At 41.5% G+C, this 20,646-nt stretch overlaps 1 protein-coding gene across 2 annotated transcripts in view; it reads right to left on the bottom strand.

Annotated features, from left to right (window-relative positions):
* Nucleotides 1-20,646, bottom strand: part of ARHGEF4 (Rho guanine nucleotide exchange factor 4) — a 124,058-nt gene that overhangs the window by 83,592 nt on the left and 19,820 nt on the right. Inside the window, exon 1 of one of the 2 annotated variants that reach the window (XM_075507464.1) lies at nt 18,658-18,943. The exons of the other annotated variant lie outside the window; for it this stretch is intronic. Coding sequence (XP_075363579.1) covers nt 18,658-18,844 — 187 coding nt within the window. The 5' untranslated portion in view covers nt 18,845-18,943. Of the gene's footprint in view, nt 1-18,657; nt 18,944-20,646 lie in introns of those variants that run through there. 2 annotated transcript variants of the gene reach the window in all.

Here is a 20,646-nt window from a genome sequence, read left to right as displayed (position 1 = left end):
GGATTAGGGCCCAGATTCATCCAACTTAATTCCACTCAAGTTCCCGTGGTGCAAGTTTCTAAGGTACCTGGCTCAAGGCCTTCATGAATGGCCAGCTGCCAGGAAATACCAGAGGATTTTCCATGGTAAGTGGTGGTCTTTGTGATCTAGCTGGAGTGCACATGAGACATCCATCCACTGGCTCGTCGCTCCAGGAGCTGAACTATGTCCTTCCTCTGGCAAGTGTTCCAACATGAAAAGCTAACAAGTAGCCAATTCCTTGATTTTTAAGGGCTAATTGGAAACCTTGAGGAAATTCCATTAAACACAACATCAAAAGCCTTCACTTTTCAGACACAGAAAAGCCCCAAAACAAAACCCAGTATTTTTCACTACCTCACAGTCTCTGCTGCTGCTGGAGAGAGAATGCACAAAATTTGGACGTCCAGCACAGGAATATGAGACATATGGGCAGAACTGAATTCCTGGGGCATCAATCTATCTCCTGCTATCACTAATAAACCTCCAATAATTCCACCCATAAATGGATGCTTCATTTTAGAAATGAGTTACAGTCTTTGTCTGACATCAAAAAATAGCATCAATACAAATAAAGCACAGTCCTCCTCAGGAACTTACAGCTTTGTATGTTAGCTTCTGTATTTATTGCCTCATCAAGTGTGAAAATGTATCTGAAACGGATGCTGACCACTCCTTGAATTCCTTTCTGCATGACTATTGCCAGAGGTTAAATGCCTCTGCCTGTGAGTCTGTAGGAGGGGATACAACCAGCTATGCCAGCCTGACAGTGAGCATATCCACTCTCAACCTGAGGCACAAGATATTCACCAGAAAGGTCCACTGATTGAGAGATATTCCAATCTTAGTCACAAAACCCATGCTGTATTACACAAATCTCATGCTTGTCTTGTTTTGTCCTTACTTTATCCAGCCTCCCAGGCAACAACTGTCACAAAGCAGAGGTGAGATTATTTTAAGTCATAAATTAGCATTAACTGCAAATAAGCTGACTGACCATCAAGCTTATGTATTACAAAATTCTTCACTGGATGCAGACCAAAAGCATACTACAGGCATAGTCTAATTAATATTGCAGAGTACTTTTCTCTCTAGCGCTAAGTGCTCTACCTGCAACTTTTCTGCATGTTTGCCTCTTTTTTTACATTCCAATTAAGAGCTTCCTGTACCCGTAACCAATTAACTCATGCATATTTGCATTATAATAACAGTGAGAAGTTGCCCACTGTAAACCATTGGTATTTCCTGTTGATGCCACAGAAAGTCTTCACTTCTGTGAGCTCAAATGCAGCAAATTCTTTTTTTCTGATACCTCATGCTAATTACTTGTTCACAGAGCAAGTCACCAATTTCAAATGAATTTCCTTGAAGGCTAGCAATAGGAGATCCATACATCAAACAACTAAATTGCTTTTACTTCATGTGGTTATAAGTCTATATAAGTCTATATAAAGGCAAAGCCATTAAAATTAGATTCAAAGTGGAATGTCAAAGACGAGCATGAATAGTTTTATACGAAGTATTATTGCATAGAGAAGAAAGGGAGTACAGGTAAAAGAGACACTCCCAACTTATGTTGTATGTATCATAATTGCTACTTATCTACAACTGTATTCAGCTGCTGAAGGAGTAAAACTAATTTAATCAGTCATAAGAAGAGCTAATCACGGAATCACCTTCCAGAGCATGAGGATCTCAGAATGCAAATGAGACACCTGATGTGAAAATCACTATTTTAGATATTTTTAAGAGTTGAGCAGAGCAAGATTTAGTGAGTCAGAGCTAACTTCTCAGGCAAATTAGCTTTTAATTTTCCATGTCACTTTATATTATGCAACTGTTTTGGAAACTTTCTCTTTCTTTAAGATAGCATCTTCTCACCTGCATACTATTCTTTCTTGCAGGAGGTTATTTCAGTTCATGGCAATACAAGCAGAATAAGACCCTGGAAAGCGTAAATTTTAATTCCAGGCACACTTCTAAGATTTACTTTTGGAAAAGCAAAAGGTAATTGAAGTCAGCTAGCAATAGTTACAGGTTACTCTGAAAGTTGTAAAACACAAGGATTGGATCCACTTAGAGCACACAACACCTCTATACTGACAAAGGTCTGATGCCCTCCAGACAGCAAACCTCAATTCTACCCTCTTGATAGTTTAACTAGACCTGAAACTGAAGAAGCTACACACATGTGACAGCAGAGGATACAACCTAGTGCTGTTTACAGCAGTAGAAGCCAGCGGCACAGTGTTGAAAGGTGAGCTGAGTCAAACTCCTGCAGTAAAGCCATAAGTTTATTACAGGATGACCTATAAAGACTTTAAGGTGCCTCCAACAGAGGTGGAGTTGTCTGGAGAACAGAGAGAAGAGATATGTATGTCAAAAGCTTTCATGGATCCCAAGTAAAATTCAAGGGTCTCTTCCCACATACCCTTAACTAATCAAACCAAAATGACAGGTTGTATTAGGAGCACATGAGATTGGTGTTCAGCAATGGGAAAGGGATAATGGAGAAAGTTTGGGAGGGGAAGAGAGCTGATTGAAGCTGGTCATATATGGATGACAGGAAGAGGAAACCAGCATGTCTGAGAGAACTGAAGATGGATTCCCAGTAACTGTAGGAACCTGTGAATCCACAGTAGGCAGACTGGTGAGTGACTGTGCAAGCAGAAGAGGTATAAATAAAGCACAAATAAAGCACAAATAAAGAAGTAGACCCTATGGATAGTGTAGGGGAGAACATGACACTGACAGAGATTCAGGACATGTTACTCACAAATGCTAAGGACAGCCAAGAGGTCACCCACCTGAAAACATCAATACATCCAGTATTTCTATCACCATCTTCTGCACATTTAACTTCTCAATCAGAAGTACCTAACCAGGCACCAAATCCCATTTCCTCACAGAAGTCACAGGCTCCACAGAATATATCAATTAATTACTCAGAAGCCAGGGGGCACAGAGGTGACAAGAAGACAGTAAAACACTTGGCTGTTTTAACCATAACTAGTTGCCTATGTGAATCTGACTACAAAGCTTTATATTACTCCTCCTGAATAGGCCTCCCAACCCTTAAATTCTGACTGCTAAAAGTGTTTCTGAACAACTCAAGATGCCTGCCATAACTGCAGCCAAAACACACGCAAACTGGATACACCAGATAACTGGGTGAAAACACTGTCTATGTGAAGCTGGTGAGAGTTGCAACATGTAACTGAACAGGTTTTGGCCAGGCAAAGTAGCTTGTGTGTCAAATGCCTCATGCTGCTAGATAATAGAGTTGGACTTTCTGTATAAGCCAAATTGGCATCCTACAATAGGGATGACGATGTTTTTGCATTTGGCATTTTCTGCTTCTGCTCTATATCAAATTTTCCACTGCAGTGTCAGGAGAGATTTCCATCTACTTCCATTTAAAGAAGCCAGGTCAGGACAGCAGTTCCATACCTTTGTTATCTTTAGAAAAAGGTTAGTTTGCAAACTGCCTTCATTTTCTACCAAAGCAAATGTACAGCTCAACAGGACACACATCCAAGTTCCCAGTTATTTCTTCACCTTTTCCTCTATGCTACCAAAACGGTGAGCATACTTACAATAGTCGCTTGACATTTGCCTCAGAAGTGGTCCCAATCAAAAAAAGAAAACAGAAGTGCTCTATATTGTCATTGTTAGATACAAAAAGAAAAAGTTCACTAGAGAGATGAACTGAAAGTAGCCAATTGGCCCTCCTTCCCTGAGTGAGGTTCCTTGATTGGGAAAGATTACTTCCTAAGGTTTGGAATATCTGCAAAAGACCCTTTGCTCCAAGAAAATGTATATAAAAATGGCTTTTTAAAGGAAAATATTTCTTCTTAAGGTCTTCCCCAATTTCTAACATGAAAAACTGCCTGGGAACTTGTTCTGATTATACTTCATATTTTGTTCATTCCCTTATTCAACCATAACCACATCCTGCAGACAAAAGCCATACAAGGCTCTCATCATCTGTGCCCAAGGCAGCAATATAGATGTGCTATCACTAATCAAGAGCACTATCTTTCTAGAAAGGAGGAGCAGAAATTAAGATGCACTTTATTTAATAAATGGTATCTAATAATAATAGATAATGGCATCCAATAATAAGTATTGACCATCTTTCATTTCACTTGTCATGACAATTAAGGGCCAAGTTTACAGAATATTTTTCAGTATTTGGCTTTATCAAAGATAAACAGTAAGTTCCAGGTTGCTGCTGTTGCTGCGTCTTTTTTGAACAACAGCAATACTATGGGTTCCGTAACCCTAATCTGCCAGTGTTTACAGGGTGACCAGTTTGTGCTAGGGTCACAGAGCCCTGAAGGAAGCAGAAGCTTTCTCAGGTGGAACAGCTGCCACAGATAAGCAGCTAAAAATTAAGATGATGTTCTTAAATCTTGCAAATTTCTACACAAACTGAAAATCCTTCCAATCTGGTTCCCTTCATACACATACACACACAAAAGAAAAGCACCAGGAAATGGACTATTGCATCAAAACCTCAAGCAAAACAATAAAGTTTTTTTTTTTTTTTAATCAAATTAGCAATGCAAAATTTGAAAACTTAGGTTTGGGGAAGTTCTAATTACAAATACCTTTTACCACCCTAATATGGATTGCTTATATATGACAATCTGGAAAGTTGATTAATGAATAAACATTCCTGAAATCTGAAAAGATGAAATCCATTAAAGCACTTAAAAGTGGTTGGGACCACAGCAGCAGTGGATTCTGTATAAGTCCCGCCCTTCCTACTTATAGGGGGATCTGCAGTGCATGGGACAGTTGTCTTGCAGGGACAGAAACTACCTTTACTTGCATTCTGTCCAGTCTGCAGGGGCCATTGTAATAAGTGAAGATTTTTGACATGGAACCAGAAAAGGCTGTCCTTATCTGCAGTCTGACTGTGATGATTTTTGGATCATGATGGATACATAACCAGACTGCATTACAAACAGCATGGCTTTTACTAAGCATGTACCAGCCTCTACTTACATGTTCAACAGAGGAAAAAAAAAACCAACAACCCACAAATATCTGCTTGAAAGCGTTGAAATATGCTCCCACCATGTTCAAGATGCACAGGAAGGGGGAGGAACTCCTCCCACAGATCCAGGCACTAGAGGAAAGAACCCTGCAGAGTGCAGTTTTGAGTCGCAGGATGCAGCTTCTGTCACTGCTTCTGAAGTTTCTTACCTTCTGACTCTTGGCATGAAGCTGAGGAGCTCCCTGTAGCAACAGGCTGTGAAAATACTCTGACATGAGGCAAATAGATTCAACATTCATTCTTCTATTCCTTCCGCTTCTCACAGCTGATGACCTGTCTTGGGGGGAAGTGCAGGGTGGCCTGGCAGCAGCAGAAAGCACACTAGGCATGAAATGTGCCCAAATTCCTAACTTCTAAGTTCACCTCTAAGTTCACCTTCATTAGCTCTTCGATATTACTCTTTTTCATGAGTTCAGGAGGAAATAGCTGTCTACAGTCCCCAATGTTTCCAGCTACAATGTTCAAATGGAGAGCACAACGGGTAAGTGTTTTTTCCTACCATTTTCAGAATAGTAGGCACATTTTCTCTTTGTAGGAACATGCAAGATCTCACATGAACTAGAAATACAGGGTAAAAAGGACTGAGCAGAGATGTTCCTGCTCTGCAATGGTGCTAATCAGTAGCATACTAGCTATGTAGGGGGCAGCTATTGTAACTGGGGATCCTATCTTGTGTGATGTTCAGTAATGCTCTGTGTTAAAGTCCAGATATTGGGTATTGTTCTACATAATTCTTTCCATACTGGCTCAAAACAACTAATCCAACAGCTGTTTGCCTTCCAACTGGAGCTAAGAAGCTGAAGAACAAATATGAATGCCTGAATGCTGAGAACAGGCCTCTTCCTTTCTCACCCATCGTCCTTCTGATCCTTCTGTACAGAACAAAGCTGCTCTGCTATGGATGTGTCAATACAACCATTTCCATGACAACAGCCTAGGATGTGCCAAATATAGACTTCAACAAACAGAGAAAGAAGATACACATGACTAGAGTGCATTCCACTGCACTGCCTTTAAACCCAGTTCCTTCCTTATGGCCATGGGCAAACAAAACACTCAGAGAAGAATTTATGGTGGCCCTTTGAGATACTAGTGCTCTCAGTTGTTGATCACCACATTTCTGCCACCCATGCTCTCTCCTGCTACAGAGGGGAGGGCACCAGCTGCCTAGCTTCACCCTGAGCTGTCCCGTACAGAGTCAAACAGCTGAGCATTAACTGCTGATGAAAGAACGTTTAAATTTAGTTTCCCACCCTTATTTTGAAAGAGCTGAGGCTTATACACTCAATTCATTTCACCAGCTCTGCTTTGAAGGTAGAAGACTGGCAGAAGCAAAGAACAGACAACTTCTTAAGTCACACCAGAAGGACTTGCCAGCGTTTTCCTCCTTCTCATTGCCAAATGAGGTTCACGCAGCAGTAAGGCCTCCTGCGGAGTACCACAAACAGTATCACCCATTGAAGAAACGCCATTACAGTGCAGGACCTGACCTGAGGCCCTTATCACCACCTGCTGCCTTAGCATAATACACTGCATGTTATAAGACAAAACATAAGTGCCTTGCTCTTCTTGCTGTACCTCAGGCCCCTAAGTAGTAAATATCATTCCGGCACAACTAGAGCTACATGATGTGTGAATTGCTTGGGCTTTTAACATCAATCCATTTAAAATAGTGAATGGGTACATACAGCCACTGTTAAACTCTTGACAATCCACTAAGACACTCCCAGTCACATGGCTCTCAGATCCTGGATCAGTGCTACGCAGGGAGCCAGGAAATTCCATCCTGCAGCAGAGTCAGAGCTCTTTCTATGGCCCTTGTAGGGTACTTGAAGCAATGTTCTTGGTCTATAGCCCAGCTCTATTTTCCTTTTGATTATCTTACAGACAGTGCTTAGCAACCCACACAAGCTTGTTCCTTGTATTTAGGCTTTGTAGAAGAGGAAAACAGAGCAGGAATGAAGCTAATGTGCCTGCCTGCCACAGAGAATACACAGAGCTAGTAATCGCCAAAACCCCTTTCCCCCCAGCATTCCTATCTACTTCCAGTCTCTCCTGAGAGCCTCCCGAAGTCTTGCTACCTCAGGTGCTTTGACAAGAAGCAAGTAGTCTGGATCAGTGTTTACAGGAGAAAGCCCTGTTTTAACTGTAATGCTTTAAATTGTGCAAGAACAATTGCTAGATTGACACCCTTTGTGCATCACAGGCTGGGCGACAAGGGAAGACATTCACAACCAAGGGATGCTGTGTTTAAACTGGGTTATCCATGGAATTTACTCACAAGAGCTCATTCTAACAAGCACACTGGCCTCTCACATAGGTTTCTGGGATTAATAATTACAGTACTGCAGCAGTGAAACAGTAGGCTGTTGTGTCCAGTACCGTAGGTCCTTTCTGGGCCATGACTTTTTAAGTGCTATAAATAGAGAGGCTGAATGAGTCTGAGTGTATATAGTACAGAAACCACACACAAGGCTTGATCAAAGAGCACATAACCTCGGTGCTTTCTAGAGATACTTCAGACAAGTCTTCACCTTTGCATAAACTACTTGTGCAACCAGATCCCTTTCACAGGCACACCAAAGTCTGGCCTGGCATACGCCTGAGGCCCTGATACAGCTAATATCAGACATTACTCTCAGAAAAGCAAAACCAGCACTGACCAGATGTTAACTCTCCCACTTCCCACTGGTATGCTTAGCAAGTGCAGAAACGTGCAGCAAGAGGGCACAAAAAACCCCACAAACAAACAAAATACCCCACACCATGCAATTCATAGCCTAGAAAAAAAATAAAATGCTATTTCAGAGCTTTAGGCATCAAACACTGTCTGTACAAGTACATGTCACCAATGAACCATCAACTACAAGATCTGCTGCAATTAAGCAACTGCAACCTGTCTTGTCTCCACAAAGCTTCCTCTCCAACTATGCGCTCACCTGATCAATAGGAAGCAACTTGTGAGGCCCGCAGTGATCCAACGGTCAGCAAACCCTGGCCCTCAGGACCAAGGCAGGAAAGATTTGCTTCTGTTTTCAGAACATTTCATCTACCTATTTCCTTTGCCAAAGAAAGCACTTGCCAGATAAAACTTCAGATGTGATACCAGTTCCCACAGGGAGAAGGATGATCATTAAGGCGGTTAGGACTCAAAAAACCCCAGCATATTAAACTCAGCCAGGACTCAGCTGACAACCAGTGCAAATGAGACTGCAAGGAAAATATGGATGTACTGGAGTGGGTCCAGCAAAAAGCCAGGCATGATTAAGGCACTGGAGCACCTGACATACACAGGGAGGTTGAGTGAGCTGGGATTGTTCAGCCTGGAGAAGAGAAGGCTTGGGGGATCTTAACAATGTGTATACATACCTGATGGGGGGGCATGCAGAAGCCAGAGCCAGACTCTGCTCAGTGGTGGCTGATAAAAGGACAAGAATAAATGAACACAAACTGAAATACAGTAAATTCTATTCAAACATAAAACTTTTTTTACTGTAAGGGTGGCCACAGCCTGGAACAGGTTGCCCAGAGAGGTTATGGAGTCTCCATTCCTGGAGATATTCAAAACTCAACTGGCCACCTGCTCTAGGTGACCGTGTTTTGAGTAGGGGTTTGGACTAGACAGTCTCCAGAAGTGCCTAAACCATTCTGAAATTCAGGGTGGGAGGAAGACCTGCTTTAGAAGCCCTGATGCAAAGCTTCCTAGTAGGCAAAGTTTTCAGGAGCTGCCCACTCCAGAGAATGCTTCAGTTCTCCAGGACTCTGGAAACAAGAGCATGATTAAAGAAAATCGGTATCGATCATACAAGTTACCCTCCTTGCCATGTACAGTGGTGCAGGGGGAAGCTTCCATCCCCCCCTGCTGCCTTATCAGAGAAGAGGATCAGCCAGCACAGTGAACCACACAAGTCAAGGTGCCATTAAAAACCTTTGTCATATGTAAAGGCTGGGAAGTAACTGGAAGAAATTCCTTCTGCCCTTATCTGAATACAGTTTGCACTTAGCCAAGACTCATTTTCCTCTGAGCACTGAGAACTCGCTGAACTGCCCCTTCTTTGCTCAGTATGATACAGGAACTGGGTCACAGTTAACTGCAAAGTTAAAACACTGGTGCTACTGCACATCAGAGAACGCCCTAAATGAAGTGTAAAGCATAAGAATAGGTGACAAGTCCTCTGACAAGTGGACAAAACTGAGAAAAGGAAAAGCAGCACCTGAGAGGAAGGAGGAATGCCAGGCTGCAGTCCCCATCTTTATTCAGAAAAAAACTTGTATTTGGCCAAACAGTCTTTCAGGAATTGACCCAGCAGTGCTCACACTCACACATTTATGATTCCAGAGACATCAAGAATGATTTAGATGAGTCAAAACTAATGACCTGGTCATTATTAATTCAGTGGATTTTTAAATAATTCTGTTCAAGTATCGAGTCACAGGCTTGAAAAGCTGTGACATTTCTTTATCCTGCCCTTGGAAGTATATTGGTTTTCTTCAGAAAGGTAAGTTCTCCAGATCAGAGAAGTTACCTAGAGCAGACCATCACAAGTGAATCCCTAAAAGATGCATAAGCTGTCCTACATACAATCACTTTGGAGACTTCCTCCAGTGGCTTAGAGATGATGGTCAAGTTGGTACTTGGGGGCCAAGTGGAAGTCCCAGCTGTCTAGTGCATGCTCTCACATGAGCCAGAAAAAGCAGCATGAAGCATTATAATGCTTCACAGGTGCGCATTATACCACCAACTGAGACCATAGATGCATAGGAGAAAGCTTGACCAAACCCCCAGAATGCACCCTATGGAGAGTACTGATGTTAAGCTGGCTTGAAATAGGACTGCCAGGCCCTAGATTTACAGCAGTATAGAGGTTGTAGTGAAGCTCAGAATTGGGACCAGAAATAGCCCAAAATAAATTATTTTGCTCTCTCTAAAGAAAAATGACAGATCCAATCAACAAGTTTCAGTACAGATGGCTTCTGCATATTTTTAATTTACTCAGGCTTTTAAGGCTGATAAGAATGCCACATTTCAAATTGATCCAAATCCACTGTTTCAGGGTATTAGTAAAGCTGTTTTTTCATAATAAACTCTCTTAAAAGGTTTATTGTCAAAGCTTCTTTCAGGCATGCAGGGCAGGTTTTTGCCTTGAGCAGGATGTACCATCAGTGACCTCAAGCTGACATGCAGCTCTGCTCAGGAAGGATGCCCTCCTGCCAGAGCACCAGTCGAGTCAGCAGGAGCTGAGCCAACTAAGAAGCTAGTCAGTGCTTCAAACGAAAGCTCCAGAATTCATGCTATTATTTTCTTTTCCAGGTCACTCTGTATCATCAGAAATTGAGACTATTTGAATATATCCATACAACAAAATCTGAACAATAACCACATGAGCAGTTTTGCCTGCTGTAGGACTATAAAACAAGCCAGGCCTGGAGCTCAGAGTGCCTTACTCTTGGACCATACTCCTGCCTTCAGCATCCTGCTGTAATCTTCCAATTGCAGATGCTTCACAACTGAAACCGAGGTCAGGTCTGAACACTGCAGGTGTGTAGTTTTCAGATGAACTCCAAATTGACCACTTCAGCACACAGCGCTGAACAGGGTTGCTGACCTATGTGATTCTCTTAAGCCTTACAGCCGCAGTGTGTCCCAGACTATACAGTGTAACAGAATAGAATGGTACGTTACCTGAGAGGCAGCAATGGAAGTCGCACAACAGAAGAAGCTCCAGCAGCCCTTGGGGTGCACCTTTTCAGCAGGTGAGACTGATTCTCAGTGCATGCTGTGCCTTATTGCTACGGCTAAACCTTTAGTTTCCACACAGCTCTTTTTTTATTTTTTAAATTCAATAATTATGTAGACAGCTTTTCTTCCTCCAAACTTGTATATGCCTTGATTTTTCTAAAGATCACTGCAAGGAATAACCTCAATGACAGCTCCAGGAACAGGGAGCCGTGTCCAATTAGTGCATACGCACTATTTGTAGTCTTTTTTTTTTCCTTCTTAAAAGAATCTATGAACTGCAGTTTCTAAATGCCAAGTATGTCTTTCTGCATGTGCATTTGAGTCATGATCTTGGTTCACGCTTAGCTGAGGGCTTTTAACACCTGGCATGGAAAGATTTCATTGGCAGAGGGAGAACATAGATAGCTTAATCCTACCCATTAAAACAGATCATTTGGCATTAATATTGGGCCTTCTAGCACACCTTCTTTTTGCCTACCTTTTTAAGGACAGACTTCAATAAAGAGACTAATTCAAATCCACCTCATGGAAACTACTTCCATTAGCCAAAAGGGAAACGCTTGCTATTTCACTCCCATGTTGAAATACATCTCTGCCAGCTGTTATAAAAACATAGCCAGTCTTACCTTTATTTATTCCCAACATGAAACATTACAGTGATGTTATCATCTTTTTTGGTTTTTAAAAAAAATTAAAATAAAAATCAAAGCTCTGTGTTTTTCTGATGTTCCTGAAACAAAAACTTCTTTTTCAAGTTGTTTTATAAATATTCACATATAATTTACCTTCCAATACAACAGGATGGTACCAAATATCTTAACAGTACATTTGAAATGTATTTCAAATTATTATTTAGGCATTTATTAGATCCCTTAAGAATGGTTTTGAAAGAAACCTTATGTTTACCTATGAGTAGATAAACAAATTTAGAGCCCAAATCTAGAAATGCTTGTTTTTGAGAAACCTCACAGACAGTTTTGATAATAAGCACATGTAATATTCTAAGCTTAACAAGTGAATGACTGTATACATATACACAGACTCAAATATGAGGTAAAAAGAGAATTCAACAGACCAAGAACAAGAAGGACATTCAAAACAACTGATATGGATTTTATTTCTTTGCTTCCTCAGTTGCCTTTGACACATGAATTGCTTCCTGTTCTACTACCACTTGCCAACCTACATCATGCTGGGAGGCCACAGAACACAGAAATCTGCCTGCACATGGGGCTGATGCACCAGGGCTTCCATAAGCACTCCTTGGGATACAGCACAACTTGGAAACAGCTCAATTACTCTAGCAAAGCAATTACTTTTTGTCTGTACTCCGTGGCAAAAAAATGTTACTTGAGCTCTTGCGAGCCAACAGCATAGTCCAGGGAATGTCTTGCTCCTTGATTAGAAGGGATTGAGAATAACAACAGCAAAGCTCTGTATCTGTTTAGGCAAATATACCCTGAGGTATATTTGTAGTGACAGCTGCCAACACTTGTAGGTTCACACCATGTAATCCAAGACCGTTAACCAGGTGCAAACTATGGTCCTATCAGTTTACACCCAAGCTAATGTCTTGCTTTCGTATGCGGACACACCACTTTTAACAGCAGCTTTGTTTGAATGGCACAGCCACTGAAGGCGTTCAGTACTCACAAGACAGGTCACCTTTAGACTTTGGGCTTGCTCAGAACAGTATCCTGTGCAGTCTAGTGCACTCAGCTTGTCCCTAGCACTTTTAAGCAAACTACTGAACTACTTAGTTGGCTTAACAAACCTCAGACTAGGAAGGATTTTGAGATGAGGCAGGATTCTAATTAAATTAGAAACCTCCACAGATAATTACTGACCCTCAGAAGAGGGCTATATTTCTCTAATCCTTCAAAGATACTTCTCGTGATTCAGATGAATTGGAGAACAAGGCCTTAATAGGGAATAACTTAGTTACAGGCAAGCTTAGTAAGTTAAAGGATACATCCCCATGGCAAAGACGAGGCATGATTGCTACCTATATTGTTTAACCTAACTGCTAAGCAGTAATAGTGAAGCTTCATCACATGTAGGCAACAATTATACACATTCTTCATGACCACTGGGCGTATACTCTATTGGCCAGAACACGTTATAACTTTTTTTTTCACTGCTTTTCTTACCTACATGAAGTACGTCCAGTACGTCCACATTCAACAGTTACTCAAGGCCTTTGCATGTCTACCCAAAGGTAGAGAAAGGAAGGGTCAGGTAGGCTTCATGGTACCACCTCATTCCCCCTTCTATTTACTCTCTTGGACCATGCAAGTTTCCTGCTGCAAGAGCTGTGATGCTGGTAGTATCCAAATCAGGTGGCTTAAAGCTCTTTCACTTCCATCTAGAAAAATAACAGCAACTGAAGCATGGATATACCCAAAAGAACTGTTGGTCTGAAAGGCTACTTTAAAGGTAACTGAATCTTTGAGGAAATATAGCCTTAGAAGATGTCATATTCATCAGCAAAGGGAATAGTAATCACCACCTAAAAGTTCTTCACGAGAGTTGTTTTGAAAGCAGAGAAGGAAAAGAATGAAGATGGTGTACCTGAACAGGGTGTACACCTGGGGAAGTGTCACAGGCAGGGCTCCCAAAGATTTACCTTTTTCCCCCTGCAAACACAGCATCAGCAAAGATGGGAATGTTCAGCTCTTGGCAGGCACAGGTGGTAATCTGTGCCTCACAGGGACATGATGAGAATAAGCATTTACTCCTTTTAAAACAAACAAACAAAAAAATCTCAAGGGATAGTCAACTAACACCCCCCCCCCATACATTAAAATGTAATTAGAACTACAAAAATAGCTGAACTTAACAAAAATTGGTTCTGCTGCAAACAGAGGTACAGAAACATGATTAGACTGTTCTACCTACATTAACACTATTTTCTATTCCTTTTTATGGAAAAGCATGATGCTAGAGGATATTTTGCACTGAAAAAAACATTTCTTTAAGTGTGCTAAATGTGTTAGGTGGCCAAGTTTACAAACACTTAGTATTTACTGAGATTGCATTTGCTAGAATGAACTCAACCACTATTAATGTAGATGCCCTCACAATTTGAGTATGATGTGAAGTCACAGTTCAGCAACACTCAACACATTATTTGGAAGATGTATTTTCAAATAAGAAATCTTTACTTAAGCTTTAGGACAACTCATTAGTTCAGCCAAGAGATGTTAGTCTGGTAATTCTTCCTCAAAAGTTCAGGATCTCCCTTAGGTTTACCTAACTGTATCAGTCACCATTAAAAATGAACCCACAGAGAGAGAAAAATCAAAGTTAATTTAGCATGGATTGTTGTATCTTTTTTTTTTTTAAATTAAATGATTAATTGTTCAGAAGATGAGTGGAAGTTATTCTGGCAGGTGACACAGGAAATATACGGGGAGGGGGGGAACACATAGGACATGCTACAATGCAATCAATGAATCCAGCTGAAACATCCTAGCTCACAATTTGCCAAGTCAAGGGTGAAACATAACATCAACATGCTGTAGTGTATGCTTTGAGGCACTAACTTTCCACCCCCCCACCCCCGCTATCCTTTGGAAGCATTCTGAAACACTTTGAACCTTAAATCAATCTCCCGTTGTGTGACCTCTTTAACTCCTGCTGACTATGTGACCCTAGAGAAAGAAGGGTCAGTGGAATTATGCACTGCAGTCCATGAACACAGCTGCAGACATCAGTACCAAAAAGGCAGGGCTAGGGGAAGAAAAAGGAAAAAGAGCGAGCTCAAAAGAAAATCTCTTGCCAAACAAGAAAGATGCAAAGCATTTGCCACAGCTCTATTACTGGCTCCCTCATCAGCCACAATAATGAAATGAATGACTTGAAGAAACCTTTCTTAAAAAAACGCCCCCCCGCCTTTTTTTTTAAGCTCTCAATGAAAAAAAAAAACCTCCCCACCCATACTCTATGTTTTCTTGTTTGTTTAAAGGCCATATTCCCAAAGCTAGTAGATGAGCATATCTGCATACAGGAGCCACAAAACTGTGCAGAGACACACTGAAGTGTAGTCTGTACCATTAAATTGCTACATATGCACAAATACACAGAGGATCTCTTTGGGAAACTATGGCAACCACTAGTCCACCAAGTTGCGATTCCCCCTTTGTCCCTACCTTTCTTTGCTCTTCTAGTCCTTCCCAACTTGGACAAGCAAAAGAATAAACAGAAGTATTAATGAGGTCGGGATTGGACCTGCCACAAAGGAGCTGGAAAAGCAAGAGACCTACTCACAAGCTTGAATCTGGAAATATTCTAAAGGAAACAAGCTTTTCAGTAGAGCTGTACAACAGTGATGAATGGGATATAGGCAGCATGAGCCTGGGATACAAAGTCTTGCCTAGGAAACCAGGGTTAGAGTGCCCATAGTGCCACTGAATCACTTGCTGGAGCACTGTCACAACTGACCTTTAATTTGGATGCCTCATGTCTTTTTGTCCAGCTGAGATACTTAAGGCCTGATTTTCAGAACTGCTGAGCAACCTCAGCTTCCAGTCATTTTCTCACTGGAGTACTGCACTGGCCAAACATTTGGAAATTGCTCATAAGTATTTAAAAATAGCAAGGCTACTATCCGAGTATCAAACTATATGTAGCTCTTTTTCTATCCTAAATCAAACTTCGAAAGCCTCTCAGGCCCTCTGTGAGGGTTATTGATGCTTAAGTCCTCTGGCATCCTCAAATGGAGAGCCTGGTAGAACTGCAAAGCATTCCCTCTTTTCATGTTTATATTTAGCCTCAGGGAGAAGGGCCTCCTCATGTAATGTCATGTATATTGACATTTAGACAAAAAATGCCATGGACTGATACTAAAAAACAGTAGCATTTTTCACTTCATACAAGTCTGAACTATGTTTTTTGCATAATTTTTTCAAATGGCATTTGCATAGAAGTTTGTGCTGTAACAACAGGTCTTTTCTCTTTCAATTCGTATCACATTTAACTTCCCCTTTTGATCAATATATTACAAGAAAGTCAACTCCAAATCAAAAGGAATCATACTTCATTACTGATGGCAGAGGAAGATTATTACCAAAGAAAGACAGCTTTTTTGCCCTTGTGAACCTGGGAAAACGCTACCTGTCTTCTCTACATAGGGGATGTCAATTTGTATTTCTGAAATCACACGTTGTCAAATATATGCATGTGTAAACATACATACACATCTGTCTTTTCTTTTCCCTCTCTTGAAATCTAAATTATGTAAAAGAGAAACTCAAATGACTGCATTCCAATTGTACTGAAGACATATCAGTTCCCTTTCACCTTCACTTTCCAGTCACTTAAATCTGGTTTCCTTCTAATCTTCTCTGAAGTCTTAGACAGCAACAGACTCAGTATGAAGATTCATATAGACAAGTTTATGTGCACACTGGGAGAAGAAAAGCAAAACCTTGTCTGCCAAGTCCACCTATCCAGCCTTAAGACCACTACTGGAAACGCAGAATCCCTTTAAAACAGAGAAAGAGACTGACTCATCTTCCAGCCCTTTTTCAATGCACCATCCATCAGTTCACAGTGTTTCCACACATTTGGTACTTTTTTTCCCCTGACTTCTTGGTATGACACATGCCAAGATACTGGAGACCCCCTGCTCCTCCAAGGTGGGGACATTGCCATGCATTCTAGTTACCACTGCTCTCATGCACTGCCAGCTGCTATTGCTCCTGCTGGTTTTTTTGTTTGTTTTAAGCAGTGTATTAAATTTTACCATTCAAAAATATTATTTAGCACATGCTGTAAAGAAATCCTGCCTCACTCCTCTGACAGCCAATTGGCATTGATGGCGAGGAGCAGTCCTTCTACCACAGCTGCCTTCGTTTAATCCAAAGAAGAATACCAAGAGAGCAAAATCAAAGCAAAATAAATTCTTTTGGGAGATGCGTTGCTCTCAAGGTTTAATCCTAATTCTGACCTGAATTTTGTTAGTAGTTAGAGGTAAACTGCTTGGACATCTTTTGCACATGAGAAGACACTTACCAACCATAGTATTTTGAGGCAGCAAGGAGCCTGAACTGCAGTGATCTGCTTTTATTATGGTATTGATATATCAATACTGTAATTATGAAACTTAATTTGGTTTCTCCCTGTCCTCAGTCTGTCTCCATACCATTTTCTATTCTATTTCCTCTCGTCTCTGCATTTCCTGCTAAATGCATGCAGCATCCCCAAAATGACACACCTCACAGCCTTTGGAAAAAGAATATTGTGGAAATGAAAGAGCATTTAGAAAAAGAGACTTAGCTTCAAAGTTTGCTTTTGCTATCAACCTTACTTCTTTTATATCACTGTACACCATTTGTATCAACTGACCTGATTAAGCCCAACAATGCATCCATGGAGAACAGCTGACAGCAAATCCTCTAAGAGAGAGGGGACCAAACTACTGCTACTGCCTCGTGTGCGAGTAGTAGTTCAAAAAAGGATCCTGTGCCAGGGTTACTTTATGCCAACGTCAGAGCTATGCTAGGGATTATTTGCATTCCCAGTTACAGGAGAAAATGAGCCAGCAGATGCTACTGAGATGCAGAATTACATCCCCTTGCATTTGCAGCCCAGATCCTTCCCCAAAACAGAGCGCCAACAGCCTGATCTCGCCCTGAGCCTTTTTTCCTGCCCCTGGACTCTCAGGACATACTGTAAGTGTTTAGTGTTTCTTGGCCACCTAGAAGGTCTGGTGTGGGGGCTGGAAAGTCAGATAGTCTGGCCACCGTGCTGTAGTCCTTCCCCGTATGATAGTGCAGTTACTCTCACTTCAGCAGAGGGCTCCAGAGCAGCAATGGCGATTTTATTAAACAGCCCCAAACCTACAGTAGTAGATGGAATTACAAGACCTTTCAATAATTAAAAGTATGTGTGACTAAAGCAGATTACACAGAACTACACCTAAAATTCTTCCCAAGCCTTGCCTCTAGCTGGTAGCACTGAGTATTTTTACTAAGGAAATGGCAGTCACTAGTGGCCTTGAAGGCACTTGTCTGAATTAATCTAAGAGAGGAACTAATTTGCTGCAGCTCTACTAAAAATCTCTCTAAACAGCAACAGTCAAGAAACAAACTGAACAGCTCAGCAATCACTGGCCATTAAAATCATTGCCAGGCTCCTTTGCTAGTATTAGCGGGGAATGAGAAAGCTTCTTTCCCATGCTTGCAGTTCAAACATCCAAACCCTAAATAGGCGCATCAGTGATTAAAAACTAGAATGCCAGATCCAGGCAGGCTGAGCCAGAACAAATCTAGGTTATATGAACGTGCCTCCAAAATCTCTGATTCAAAAAGGAATTAAACAAAGGGTGGGAAAACAGAAACCGAACTTGAGCAGCTGGCTCAGGGAATTGCCTTTCCCTCTTTCAGTACACAGCACTGCAAACGCACCTAGCCCTCATCTGCTGCACAGCACCTTGCTTGGACATTTTCTAAAGGCAGCAATACTCTACGCTGGTATTTACACAGAGAAATGCCAGCTCTAATGTTGGGCTCTATATAATTAAGCTGAAATAAGAAATGCTGTTCCAAAGGCAAAGGATGGCTTTAATCAGGTAGAAGCCTAAGCACTGTTTCCAAAGCCATTAAGAACCTATTTCTCACATTGTGACTTAAGAAGTATATTAAGGGTCTATGTCATTTTCTTTTAGCTGTAAGTCTGCAGGGGGGACAATTAGCAAACACTGAATATTTTGGTTATTTCTCATGACTAAGAGACTGCATTTCCAAATTATATACTTTTTCCAGAAGATTTGATTTGGTTTCTGAAGGTCAGTGCAATATCACAGAGCAGTTTAAAAAAAAGAGTCCCTTACCTGTGGCAGAGTGAAGACTCTCCAAGCTCCAGTATCTGGACAGGACACCTCGCATCCCACCACCACCACACACCACCCCACTGCTGTCTGAATCCGAACCCGGTGAGAGCCCGGAGCTTCCACTGCTACTGCAGTTTTCTCCACTGTGTGCCCCACTGGACTCACTGGGGCACTGCTGGGTCCTCATGCAGGCAGGTAAGAGGGAGAGCCAAGGGCTCTGCTCTGCTGGGGGAGGAAATGGGCAAAGTGCTCTGTAGCTGCTCCCACGGCAGTGGTACCTAGCAGTGCTGTCTGAGGACTGAGCTGGATTCCTATCCTCCTCTCTGCTTGTCTCGATGCATCCTGACATCATAGGGGTCCACTAAGGAGGCTCCCTCTGTGGCAGCTCAACTGCTCTCAGCTGCAGCTTCTAGCAACTAATTTTTATTAAAGCTGATTTCAAGGCATTAAAAAAGCAAGGGTGGGACAGAGATCTTTCCTCCTAATGTAGCAGAGCTGTCAGATTAAAAATAAATAAGTGGGAACAGTAGAATTTCATGCATTTTAAAAATGCCCTGGTGAGAGAGACCTTGTGTTATCTGCTTCCCCTGAGAACTCAGAAAGGACTTAACATATAAACTAATCATGTTTAGAACTGGCTGCGGCTGCTGCTATTAAAAACCTATTTTTGTAAGTCCTCAGCAAAAGAATTCAAAATGAAATCAAAGCCAGAAAAACACAGATTGAGATTTGGGGAGGTTGCAGCTGGGAACTCTGAAAAATCATTCAGCATCCACTTCCAGACTCTAGACCTGGGATGGTCCCTATTTCAGTGTGTGATCTTTGTAAGAGACCTCAGTCCCAAGTGAAACAGCATCACTATCTACTTTTTAATTAGAAAGTTTTATATTCTCATTACCTAACATGCAATTCAGTTTGTCCCTATAAGAAGAATTCTGAAAAAATACTAGTTTCCCGAGACTGCAGAAATACCTGTACCGTTTAACAACAGCTTTGAGACACCACAGAGGTTTTATGATAAAGGACATTTTCGGACTGCCACTCTGCTAAAACACCTGCTTTACAATGGCAGATTTGTCAAACTACCAAAATAACTTAAGAGTAGCCGCATGGTTTGTACCATGCGCAGCAGACAACATTATGAAACTTCTTATGCTAGTTACCAGAATAAGTTTAAGACCAGAACTAGATTGCTTCAGTGTGAGATTATCCAGGTCAGCTCAAAGTTAGCCAGGTGAGACTCTGTAACTAGGGGTTTGGACTGAAGTAAACGAGGAGCTCAGCTCCACTGGCACAGGTGGGAGGGTGACAGCTGCCCATAGGTGGGACACAAAGGAGCATACTGGGAAATATCAAACTGCTCCTACCATTTCCAAAGTGAATGTGTGTCTAGGCACCCAAACCCAAAACTAGGAGACAAATTTCACACAAGAATTGAAAATGCTTGTTTTACTATTTCTGTGTAAGGTAATTCTGTCCAAAGTAAAGCTAGCCACGTTGTTATATGGCCATCACAGCCTGCTCTGACAGAGAGACCCCTTTTGATTTTCCCTCACTATCTGTGCAATAGCAGGGTTATTTTATTTCAGTAAGACCTCTGTTTTACTGAGTATTTCCTAAAAGAAAAAACCTTTGCCCTCCATCACTGCAGGTTGCTACAAAGCATCCAACAATGCTGAAGCAACTTTCGAGTCCTTAAATATTTCAGCTATTCTTTACAGAAAGGTCTCTGCAGTAGTAGCAAAAATAACATTTCTACAGTGGCCCATAGCAAAAAAATTCCTTCAATTATCTTCTGAATGTAGCTACTTAGACCAAAATATCTTCCTCTAATGCCTCCCAATACAGAAATGGAAATGTGTTCTTGATTTGACTGCAGTAGAACCACTCTTCTGCATTGATCTGGTTCTTCCAGGGCCTCCTAGAACTGCCTGCATTAAAGTACAAATGGAGAGAAACACTTCTTGATCATAATAATGAGGGAGAAGG

This window comes from Mycteria americana, chromosome 7 (assembly GCF_035582795.1).
Source record: "Mycteria americana isolate JAX WOST 10 ecotype Jacksonville Zoo and Gardens chromosome 7, USCA_MyAme_1.0, whole genome shotgun sequence".
Taxonomy (NCBI): domain Eukaryota; kingdom Metazoa; phylum Chordata; class Aves; order Ciconiiformes; family Ciconiidae; genus Mycteria; species Mycteria americana.
Note: the sequence above shows the minus strand (reverse complement) of the source record. Positions and strands in the feature narration are given on the sequence as shown.